This window comes from Melozone crissalis, unplaced genomic scaffold (assembly GCF_028551555.1).
Source record: "Melozone crissalis strain CALT ecotype California unplaced genomic scaffold, PUWL_Pcris_2 ptg000068l_1, whole genome shotgun sequence".
NCBI classification, from domain to species: domain Eukaryota; kingdom Metazoa; phylum Chordata; class Aves; order Passeriformes; family Passerellidae; genus Melozone; species Melozone crissalis.
The window spans coordinates 7673009-7684482 of NW_026535846.1; the positions used below are offsets into that span (position 1 = coordinate 7673009).

Genomic DNA, 11474 nt, shown 5'->3' on the forward strand with positions numbered 1-11474 from the left:
TACTTGCTTGTCACTTCGGAGGAACTTTGAATGCTACAAATCGTGTGACAGCTAGCTGGTCTCTTTCTTGCCTGTGACCCTTGTAATTAATGAGCTTTGTTGGCTTGGCTGCCAGCAGAGTGGTGCCTGGTGCCATGGCACACTGCAGGGAGCTGGCAGCCAGCAGGTGTGAGGGTGGCCAGGAGTCCTGCACCTGTGCCAGGTGGGTGCCCAGTCTCACTAACACCTCTCTGCAGGGGCAGAAGCGCCTGGTGCTCTCTGAGAGCTGCTCCCGGGACTCCATGAGCAGCCAGCCCAGCTGTACAGTGCTCAACTACTCGTATGGTGTGAATGCCTGGAAGTCCTGGGTACAAGCCAAGTACGCAGGGGGAGAAAGCAGCAAGGGAGAGGAGCTACGCTTCGGCCGTAAGTGCCTTGTCTGATGCAGTGCAGGGGCAGAAACCTCCCAGAAGCTGCACCTTGGGGTGCTGAGGTGTTCCTGACCTTGTAGGCTGTTGTCTGAGGCTGCTGTGCTTGTCTCTGCAGCCAAGCCCATGAGGATCAAGGAAGACATCTTAGCCTGCTCAGCAGCTGAGCTCAACTACGGCCTGGCACAGTTTGTCAAGGAGATAACGCGGCCCAACGGGGAGCGCTATGAACCAGACAGCATCTATTACCTCTGCCTTGGCATCCAGCAGGTGAGGGGGGCCTGTGCCCTCATCCTCTACAGCCAGACTGGGGTCAAATCTGGTGAGGGAAGCCTGTACCCTTCATTCTGCCTTCTGGGGACCCAGAGAGGCTGGCTGGACTCTCCTTTAGTGCCTCAGCCCAAGACAGCATCCCACCTGGTTTCGTCTTTGTTCCCAAGCTCAGAGTAGGGTGGCATCTATTCCCCAGCCTTGCACCCTTCTTGCACATCTCTGAGGAGGACTGGGGGATCTCCCCAAACTCAGGCCCTTCTTCAGCCCTAAGTCTGCTTAGTCATGCCCCAGGGTTTTCTTTGCAGCTCTCTGTGTCTGCCCAGCAGCTCTGGTGGTGCAGGGAGGGGTGCTCTGCATATGTGCCCTGTGCTCTCTGGGGAGGGTTTGCATTCCAGGTGCTGCTGTGTTTCTCTTGACTGTGTGTTCTGTCCTTTCTAGTACCTGCTCGAGAACAATCGTATGGTGAATATATTTACAGACCTTTACTACCTGACCTTCGTGCAGGAGCTGAACAAATCCCTGAGTGGCTGGCAACCCACAATCTTACCAAATAGTATGTGTCTTCAGAGTACCTTCAGTCCCCATAAATCCAGTTTGTGCTTGTAGCCTGATTGTGCTCCCCCAGCTTCAACCTTGGCATAGGCAGCACAGTTCTGCTGTGTGTTGAGGTCACACTGACCCAAACCAACTGCAGAGCCAGCATGGTTTGTGCTTCAGCTGCTTCTGTTGCCCACAGTCAGGGTAGCTGAGAGCAGAGCACCTGTACTTTGTATCTTGGGACAATTTGAATCTTTACAACACTTCACAGTGATGTCTCCACCCTTTGGCATGGAGGATGCCAAGCCAGGAGGCACACTGGTGCTTGTGCTTATGTTATCAGCACATGGATGAGCCCTGCACATGGTGCTAAGCCTTGGCCAAGGTTGCTGTGCTGCTGCCTTGTGAATGGGCTAACCTAGAGCTCTGCAGAGGCTTTTCTTGTTGCTGTGATCTGGGCTGCCTTCCCTGCTGTGTCTTGTCAGTAGTTATTTCACAGATCCAGCCTCATCTCTGCAGATTGGCTATCCCAGGCAGAACCATTTGACTCCAGACCTGTGTATCTAGGCAGGAGCTGGCCAGATCTCTCCTGCCTGCTGCTTTTCCCTAATCTCTCACTGAGTGTGGTGGAGCACTGACCTGGAGTTCACTTTTTGGCCATCTGTAGTGATGAGCAGTTAGGATTGATTTGGGTTCTCACCTGTGGTTTGGCTGTGATCTGGGGAGGCTTATGGCTGGGCAGAGCTCTAGCTGAGGAGAAGAACCTTGTGGAAAAAGAGATGCTGTGAAGCATCAGTCTTTTGCAGAGGCAGGGTGAAGGGATTGCCACAAAGCCACTGCTGATGTGACCTGGTTCTCCCTCTGTGTGTTGCAGACACAGTTTTCTCCCGTGTCGAGGAGGAGCACCTCTGGGAGTGCAAACAGCTGGGTGTTTACTCACCCTTTGTGCTTCTCAACACCCTCATGTTCTTCAACACCAAGTTCTTTGGGCTGCAGACAGCAGAGGAGCACATGCAGCTCTCCTTCACCAATGTGGTGCGCCAGTCCCGCAAGTGCACCACAGCCCGCGGCATGACCAAGGTGGTGAGCATCCGCTACTACGCTCCTGCCAAGCAGAAGAAAAGCCGAGGTGGGTCTGGGGGAACATCTCTGTTCCTCCCCCTGCATCCCCCACCAGGACCCAGCCATGATCCAGCTCTCTCCCTCTCTGCAGATGGCGGCTCTGGAAAACGGAAGCGTGAGGAGGAGGTTCCGATGCTGGAGCAGCGGGAGAACAGGATGAATCCCCTCCGATGCCCAGTCAAGTTTTATGAGTTTTATCTCTCCAAATGGTGAGGCTTTCTCTGGAGAAGAGGCATGTGCCATTTTGGGGCCACTTCTTAGTTTTGATGTAACCCTGTGGAGTGACTGCTGCTCTCCATACATTTGTACAGAGCATGCAGTCTTGCCCAGGCTCTGTGCTGCTTCACTAGCCCAACTTTGAGAGAATGCTTCTCTCCAGTCTTTTCCACTTCCTGCCCTTCTCCAGACTGGCAGGAATGTGCAGTAAAGAGTCCAGTGCTTGGGTGGTTGGGAGTTTTGGCCTTGAACAAGGAGCTGTAGGCTGAGTTTGTGTCCTTACCCTACTGAATGATGAGAGGCTGTGACGAGCTGTGGACACTCCTTGCTAAACACAGGCCAGGCTGTCTGAGCCCCTGCAGGGAGCTGCAGCCCAGGTCTCACCCTGCTGTCTCTCCACAGTCCCGAGAGCCTGCGGAACCGCAGCGACGTGTTCTACCTGCAGCCCGAGCGCTCGTGCATCGCCGAGTCCCCGCTGTGGTACTCGGTGATCCCCATGGACCGCAGCATGCTGGAGAGCATGCTGAACCGCATCCTGGCCGTCAGGGAGATCTACGAGGAGCACAGCCGCCTCAGCAGCCTGGAGGACGACGTGGACTAAGGCAGAGGTGCTGCTGGACTGGCTGCACTCCAGCCCTGGACACCTCATCTTGCTGCTTCCCATTGCAGGGCAGGGGCCGTGCAGCATAGGAAGGGATGGTGCTGCAGCAGTGCTGTCCCTGCATCATTACCAGACTTGGACCTCCCATCCTGCTCGTTACAGGCATCCCCTACGTGCGTGGCCCCCACACTCAGCTCTGTCTCCAGTTCTGGCTGCTGGGTGAGCCATCTTCCCCAGGGTCTGTTCCCGTGGCACAGGAGTGGCAGAGTCCCTGGTGCAGCTCCCCTTGCCCAGCCCTGTCCCTCCCCTACCCCCAGCCCTGCCGCTGCCCCTCTCTCCCTGTGCCCCAGGGCAGGAATTGCACAAAACACATTGCCCCGTTGGACCAGTGGCTCCCAAAGCTTTTACTTCCCTCTTCCTTTAGCATTCCCTCGCAAGGCTGGAGGCATCAAGGCAGGAACAGTAGCTCTGCTGCTGGGGCAGGATTGTCTTTTCAAGCCAGTGGGCATGGGCCACAGGCAGCCTGAGAGCTGTTGGGTCAGGGGGAGAGCTTTTGTCCCAGGGTGAGAGAGATTTGGGTTGGTTGCAGGGAGTGGATGGGGCTAACACTGGAATTTGTGGGCAGAGATCTGGCCTTGCCACAGGGATACCTCCCTTGTGTGCAGCCAGGATGCCTCCCTCTCTTTGGTCAGTGTTTTCTGAGTCTGCTGAAAACTGATGGAGATGAGTCTGTACTAGTGCTGCCCCTCTCTCCCCACTGTTCCCTGTCTTGGTGTAAGGACCCTCCCCTGTGCAAGGTGCCATCAGTGGAAACCTCTGCTCCAGCCAGGGGCCCAGGCATTTGCTTGCAGAAGCAGGGAGCCCTGCCTGGCCTCCCCCTCCTTCCCACAGCCACAGGCTGCCACCACCCTGCCCAGAGCAAGTCTGGCTCCAGCTGTGCCACTCCGTGCTGCCTCCTGCCCCTTCTTGTGTTCTGGTCGGTTTTCTTGAGCTGTACATGGGTCTCCTGTTGAGCCTGTATATATTGTTCTGGGCCCTGGCCTGGGGCCATCTGTTCTCTGTGTCCATGTGGAGAGTGAGCTGCTCACCAGTCTTGTTGTAGTGATGCCAGGGCAGTAGGACTCACCCTGTGTCTCTGGAAACCATTCATTTCAAATAAAGATGTGGAAAACTTTGGCAGCCCCTGGTTTTTCCCCCTGGGCAGGGTGAGCATTGTAGGAGAACAGGGTCAGTGTCCCTGTGCTACTGTGTACCTTGCTCCTGTCCATCCCAGCCTTAACTCCCTGCACTTCCTACCTTGCCTGGGCCCTGCTGTCCTGCCAGCTCTGCAATGTGGTGATGGCCTCTGCCCCAGTGCCCACTAGTGCCAGCCTGACATGCCCTGCCTGTCCCTGCCCTGCCCTGGGCCCATAGTGTGCAGCCCCACCCAAGCCAGCAGTGGCCCTGCCCCGGCCATGCAGTGTGACCGTAGATGGAGCAGCTGGAGAGCAATGCCACAGAGCCTGTGAGCAGAGCAGGAGTCAAGTGAGGTGCAGCAAGTGTTTATTTTCTCCCCCTTCCAAGCTCTACTCTCAGCCCTCCCAGGAGTGCCAGGAACAGCCGAGCAGTGTCCCCAAGGCTGTTCCCAGCTCTCCATGCCTTGGGCCTGGCAGAGACTGGAGACACAATCACCACAGTGACCACCCATGCATTGCCCATCCCTGACCATCCCAGCAGGCCACATTTACACTGCCAGGTCTGCCGTTCTCACATCCCTGTGGGACCCACCAGCCACCCCTAACCATGCACCTGCCTTCTTCAGCGGTGCCAGGCCATGGTGGGAGCTGCCACCCCTGGGCAGAGTGACATAGGTGCTGCCAGGCCCTACAGGCCCACCAGGAGCGGTCAGGATGCGGGACTTGGGGCCTGGCCCCCGACGGCACTTGGTGAGACCCAGGTGGTAGATCTCCACCAGGTTGAGCAGCAGGGACACGCAGGCCACCCCCAGCATGAAGAGGATGAAGATGGTCTTCTCAGTGGGCCGGGAGATGTAGCAGTTGACCGTGTTGGGGCAGGGCCAGCGGCTGCAGGTGTAGAGGGGCTTCAGCTGGAACCCATACAAGGCGTACTGGCCCACAATGAAGCCCACTTCCAGCAGAGCCTTGAAGACGATGTTGCAGATGTAGGTCCTCAGGATGGCCCCCCGCATGCACACCCGTGCCCTGGTGCTCCCTGCAGGGAGCTGGGGCTGCCTGGGGCGCTGCCGCCTGGCCCCGCTGCCGGCCCGCGCTGCCGCTTGCTGCTGTGCCTTCTCCTCCAGATGCACCAGGTGCAGGATGTGCCCCAGATACACAAGGCTGGGGGTGGAGACAAAGATGATCTGCAGGACCCAGAAGCGGAGGTGGGAGATGGGGAAGGTGCTGTCATAGCAGGCATTTTGGCAGCCGGGCTGCTGCGTGTCACAGGAGAAGCCAGACAGCTCGTCACCCCAGACCCGCTCCGCGGCTGCCCCCAGCACCAGGATGCGGAAGACGAAGAGGACGGTGAGCCAGACCTTCCCCACCACCGTGGAGTGCTCCTGGGCGTTCTCCAGCAGCCGGCCCAGCAGGCTCCAGTCCCCCATTGCACGTGCTGTGGTGCCCTGCAAGACAGCCACCCTCCAGACACAGCCGCCCCACAACCCGCCAAAACACCGCCCCGCTCCCTGGCCAAGCAGGTGTGCACAGACCCAACCCAGGGCTGTCCCTGGAGCGTCCCCATCCTGTGTCCCAGGGGACCCCCTAACCTGTCACAAGGAGAGCAGGGGGAGCAAAGGCATCCAGCAGAGAGCTGGGAACAGCCGCGGTGGCAGCATGGGGACCTCTCACCGTAGACGGTGTGTGGGGCAGAGCCCGGTGCTCCCGCGCTGTCCCCTCCTGTCACAGGGGTGTTGGGGGATGCTGTGAGGCCCCTTCCCAGCCAGTCCCCAGATCCTCTGTGGGGTGCAGACCGGTCTGCCTGCTCCGTCTGTCCGCTCACCCAACAGCAGGCATGGGGTTATTGGGGCATGAGGCAGCTGCGTGCCCCATTGGCTTTCATTGTGACTGGCACATCAAACAGCCACTGGGGAAACTTTTTCCCTCTATTTTTGGTCTGGGCACTTTTCTAATTATATTCGGGGCTGCAGGGGCTGGTGCTGGGGGAGCGCAAGCCCTTGGACACTGATCAATGCCACCCAGGGGTCACTGGCCGCTGCTGGCTGTCAGGGCAACACAGCCACAGCCCCAGCTCAGCCCTGGCACTGCAGCCCCCACAGCCCCTCGTGACACCCTCCAGGGCTTGGGTGCAGGGATGGATACCCCACACTGGCACCCCAGCTCCCAGCATATCAAGGCCAGAGCAGAAAGGAGGGAGGCAGCACCTGAGAATGGAGATTTAATGGCCCAAGATGCCCTCCTGGCCATTGAGGAGAGCCAGACTCACGCCTGAGGGATGCTATCCTTGGGACAGGGACAGTAACAGGCCCGTGGGGCGACTGTGGGGCCGGTGGCCCCTGCCCCTAGCAGGCAGAGCAGCGGTCACCCTTCTCCTGCAGCCCAGAGTTGCGGCGCAGCATGTCCTTGAGGGAACCGTCCTGCTCTGTCAGCAGCTGGTTGATCTCGTTCTGCTTGTACTCGGAGGAATGCTTGTGCCCATAGAAGGAGCCCTTCCCCGATGAGGGGTTGGAGTGGTGCTGGCTTCGCCGGGCGCAGGCCCGCACCACCAGGTAGACCAGCTCTGCCATATTGAGGATGATGCAGACACTGGAGGTGACCAGCATGAAGACAGTGAAGATGGTCTTCTCAGTGGGCCGGGAGATGAAGCAGTCGACGGTGTTGGGGCAGGGGTAAGCCTCGCACTTTACCAGTCGCATCATCTGGTAGCCTGGGTAGAGCATGTAGAAGATGTACATGAACACGGCCTCGAAGAGCAGCCTGAAGACCACACTGCAGACATAGGTCCACCACAGCGATCCTGCTATGCGCATCTTGTGCTTCTTGACCTCTTCCATGTGCTTGGCATCCGCGTGCCCGGTCATCACCAGCAGCTTCTTCTCCTGGTGCTGCTGGTAGGCCACGTGCATGGCCACGAGAAGGGCTGGCGTGGTGACGAGGATGAGCTGCAGCGCCCACAGACGGATGTGGGAGATGGGGAAGAAGTGGTCATAGCAGACGCTGTTGCAGCCAGGCTGCTGGGTGTTGCAGGTGAAGGCGGATTTCTCATCCCCCCAGACGCTCTCGGCTGCCACCACTAACACCATTATCCGGAAGATGAAGATGACGGAGAGCCAGATGCGCCCGATGGCCGTGGAGTGGCGGTTCACCCCGCTCAGCACCGTGTACAGCCCGGCCCAATTCATCGTTTCTCACGTCTGCAGGAGAGAGCGGTGAGGGATGGTGTTAGCAGCAGGAAGGACCCCTGGCTGAGAGCCAGCAGGTCCGGGCTCCAGTGGCAGCAGCCCCAGGAGGGACCTGGGAGCAACTGGGTGGCAGCCCTGGTGGGTGGAGAGCAGGATCGACAGACAGGAGGATGGCAGCATGGCTCCTGCTCCTGATACGGCTCTAGGCAGCATTTTGGCCAGAGCAGGCAGGAGACTGGCTGCCCCAGCAGTGCCAGATTCTCCAGTCCTGCCACCCCACGCTGGCACAGGGATCCTAACCCACAGCTGGCACAGAGAATGGGGATGAAGCTCCCACACCTTCTCAGGGACCCTCAGTACCCAGTGCTGAGCTCTTTGGCTAGGAATAGTCCCAAGCTTCACGGGCTCCATTGCACCAGTACCTCCCTTTGTTCTCCCATTATCTGCAGGAGCATGGCCACGGAGCCCTGAGCTGGGGGGATCCCCCCGTGCAGCCCTGCACTGCCACCCTCCCAGGGCCATCCTTGCCCGGGGAACACAGGGCCACCCCACCCCCAGGCACAGACCCCTGCCCCACCAGAGCGACCCACGGGCACTGGGCACCCCGGGAGCTGCTTCCCACCCCTGCAGGAGTCTGGGCGGCCGGGACCAGCCACCCCCAGCGCACAGGATCCTGGCGACGCGTACCTGCCGGTGAGGAAGGGTCCTCGCAAGCTGCCCCCAGTGGCCCCTCTAAGGTCTCATGCCTCCCGCAGGAGAGCTCTGCTCCGCCTGCCCTCGTCTCTCTCTGCCACTGCCCTGCACTGGAAGTCATATGCTGCTTTATAAACTATTTACATACAATGGGGCCTTTATCGGCCCATGAACAACACACTTTAGCATTCAGATCTAACGCCCTGACTTCCGCCCACCCTGGCCAAACAAAGTGCCTGTGTGCTGCATTCCCGCTGCTCGGCCCTGCACCCACTCCCACCTCCCCACCACGCCCCGCACCGACCCCGGACACGGCCCCGGCCCCCTTGCGCCACCCGCGGGCTGCTCGTGGCTCTGCCCGGCGGGACCCACGCCGCAGACAGACACCGCCGTGCCGGACAGGCCAAACAGCGTGTCCGGAGGTGCCTTGCCCAGGAAGCATGGCCATCCCGCATGGACAGCGCGGGGCGCTGGAGCAGGGGTCTGCACTGAGCTGCCGCGGGGCTGGGTGGCACTGGCTGTGAGCCCTGCCATCCCCTCAAGGCTCTGGTGCCAGCAGCAGCAGCGTCTGTGAGGGCACCCGAGCTGCCCCGCGTGTGCCGTGGGAGAAAGGCGGCCGAGTGACGCTGCTTTGCGCTGGGGCTGCGCTCCTCCCCCGAGAGGGACTCACCGACGGCGTCCTACAGCTCGGACATGCGGTTGGGACAGCAATCCCTGTGCTCGCACAGCCCCCGTGCCCCCCAGGCTGGTGTTCCAGCCACACCGCCACACTGTGCCCCATCCCTGCAGGGATGGCACCGTGTCCCTCGGGTTTTGTCCCCAGCCTCAGGTGGGGAGCAGCGTACCCAGTAAACCCTCCCAGCTGGGTGCCTGCAGGCTGGCAGGGCAGTCAGTGCCATCCCAAATGCCACCTCCTCCCCTTAGCCCAAGGTGCGAGCAGCCGGAGCTGTGCAAGCGGCGGCGGCCAAAGACCGTCCAGCAAAGCTGTGAGGATGCCGCTTGTGGCCTCAGTGCCCCTCTGCCCACTCCCGCCATGAGGGCCAGCACTGCCGGCTCTCCTCTCCCCTCCCAGGGCCGAGCCCTGCCTGTGGCCCCCATTGTAGCCCCCCTGGTGCTCCCCAGCTGGGGGACACGCGGCCACTCCCGGAGCGGTGCTGTGCCCGCCAGCTTCTCACCTCCACAGCAGGACAATCAATCAATGCTCGTCGGGATTGCAGCAATCAGTCGGCACCGCGCCACCCCCCTGGACTTTATACTGCCCTGCAGGCACGTCCCCCGCCCCCTCCCAAACAGCCTTGCTCCTTCCACGACTCGCCAAGTAAACACCGCAGGTGTGTCCAGCCCTGCTCACACCCACCCGCACCCACCAGCGCGGCTGAGCATCCCCCAGGACCAGCCCGCGGGCTACTGCAGCACCGGGGCAGGGCCAACCCCCAGGATGGTCCCCGGAGCCATTTCTGGTCCCCGCGGCCCCACTCCCCTGCTGTGAGCATCCTCCCCGCTGCATTCCTTGCAAGCCAGGCACACACACCGTGGCGGAGCCCTGCTCTCCACCCGGGGGATGGCTCTAGGTACCCCCAGCTCCTGGAGCACCTTGATCTGGTGCTTCAGGCTGCCGGCTGGCCCCTGGGGAGCCACCAATATCCCGATTTAATGTGTAAAAGTCCAGCTGGGAAAAGACAAACAGCCGGTCAACGATTAACTCGGCTGGCCCGCTTCAAGGTCCCGCCGCCCAGCACCCCGTGTGGGACACGGCGGCCCTGCCGCTCGTCCTGGGCCCCTGGCCGGGCTGCAGGAGCCCGCACACGCCGTCCCTTGCAGGAGGGTGACAGTGGTGCCGGTGTCTCCGCATGGGGACGGCAGGGTGGCACTGTGCAGCGGCTGGGGCCGCTCGGGGTGCCCCGCAGCTGGACGGGGGTCGGTGGGCAGTGAGATACCGGCGGTGGCCGGCGGTGCAAGGCTGGCTGGGGCCATCGAGGCCACAGTCTCGGTCTCTGATAATCTCCACACCTGAGTCAGCAGCGCCGGCGAGGAGCGATAGCCGCGGCACCGCCCAGTCCCGCACCCTGGACGGGTTCTGGGTGTCAGCGGAGGGCAAAGTGGGGCAGCAAGGGGGTAATGGGGCCCGGCTGGAGAGATCGGGCTGGGGGGGCCACTGGGGGCCATCAAGAGGAGGGCAGACTGCTGAGAGCTGGGCTGGGCTGAGCTAAACGGGACTAAGCGCAATGGGAGGCTGGCATGGGAAGAGGGGTCCCTGGGAGCCAGGGTAGGGGTCTTTCTGGAGGGACCTGGGAGCCAGGCGAGGGGTGAATGGGGAGCACTGGGAGCCAGGATAGGGGTGGCTGGGGGGCACTGGGAGCCAGGATAGGGGTGACTGGGGATTATTGGGAGCCAGGATAGGGGTGGCTGGGGGACACTGAGAGCCAGGCAAGGCGTGGCTGGGGATTACTGGGATTCGGTTGAGGGGTCGCCGGGGGCTCGGGCCGTGCGGCGGGGGTGTCGCCAGGTGGCGCTGCGGGGCCGGGCCGGGGGCGGCGGGGCCGCACCTGCCCGCGGCAGCACCGGCGGGGCTCAGCGTGGGAATCCCTCTGAAATGTAGTAAAAATGAGAAAAAAAACAACCGGAAAGAGGAGGAGGAACCCGGGGCGTTGCTGCCCAGCCCGGTGCCCGCCCGCTGTCCTTGCAGGGAGGTGGCTGGGAGGGGCAGAGGTCCCGGAGCGCGGGCAGCCCCCTCGCTGCTCGCCCCAGGCTGAAGTGCAGGAGCCATCGGTGAAGGACAGGCTGTGCTGAACAGCGGCCGGCGCTGCCTCCCGTACCCAGAAAAGTGCCCCGCCCGCGGCCACGCTGCCAGAAATGCGCTCCTTGTTAATGACCCTAATTGTGGAGGTAATTGGTGTCTGAAGTTGCAGCGGAAGAGCTCAAAGACGTGGGCACGTCTAACGCAGATAAGCTGATGAGATGGGCAGGACTGAGTCAGCATGAGGATGGTGGGACTGGGGTGACGCAGCTGCTGGCATTCTCCTAGGGTCAGAGAACTTGCAGCCCAGCAGTCTGTATGGGTACGATGGACGAAATCGGGATTGAGCCATCACTGAAACATCTCCACTTCCAGGAGGACTGCAGAGGAGCCTTCCAGTGTCCCCTCTCCCCGGCCATTGTGCTCCAGGCGGGGCTGGCCCTGTGGAGGGCTCAGCCTCGTCACTGGATGGCCGCTGCAGTGCAGGGGCTGCTGGGTTCCAGGCCAGGACTGGCAGCCGGACAGGCATCC

At 61.3% G+C, this 11474-nt stretch overlaps 3 protein-coding genes across 9 annotated transcripts in view; 1 reads left to right on the plus strand and 2 right to left on the minus strand.

The window, feature by feature from the left end:
• The window catches only part of ZMYM3 (zinc finger MYM-type containing 3), a 32293-nt gene extending 27963 nt beyond the window's left edge, over positions 1-4330 (plus strand). For all 7 annotated transcript variants that reach the window (XM_054289869.1, XM_054289868.1, XM_054289865.1 and 4 more), the window contains 6 exons: positions 237-405; positions 526-677; positions 1119-1233; positions 2092-2346; positions 2431-2548; positions 2958-4330. In XM_054289869.1, coding sequence (XP_054145844.1) covers positions 237-405; positions 526-677; positions 1119-1233; positions 2092-2346; positions 2431-2548; positions 2958-3156 — 1008 coding nt within the window. In that variant the 3' untranslated portion in view covers positions 3157-4330. The remainder of the gene's footprint in view (positions 1-236; positions 406-525; positions 678-1118; positions 1234-2091; positions 2347-2430; positions 2549-2957) is intronic.
• Positions 4331-4879: 549 nt separating this feature from the next.
• On the minus strand, positions 4880-5895 carry LOC128945854 (gap junction alpha-3 protein-like). The gene is given in 2 exon segments (XM_054289747.1): positions 4880-5841; positions 5844-5895. Coding segments are annotated over 2 exon segments (1014 nt in total).
• Positions 5896-6520: 625 nt separating this feature from the next.
• GJB1 (gap junction protein beta 1) lies at positions 6521-8251 on the minus strand. Its single transcript, XM_054289735.1, has 2 exons — positions 8195-8251; positions 6521-7518 (listed from the first exon to the last, which is right to left on the minus strand). Exon 2 carries the CDS (start codon positions 7511-7513, stop codon positions 6674-6676), a length of 840 nt encoding a protein of 279 aa, XP_054145710.1. The 5' UTR covers positions 7514-7518; positions 8195-8251; the 3' UTR covers positions 6521-6673.
• Between the last annotated feature and the right edge of the window lie 3223 nt (positions 8252-11474).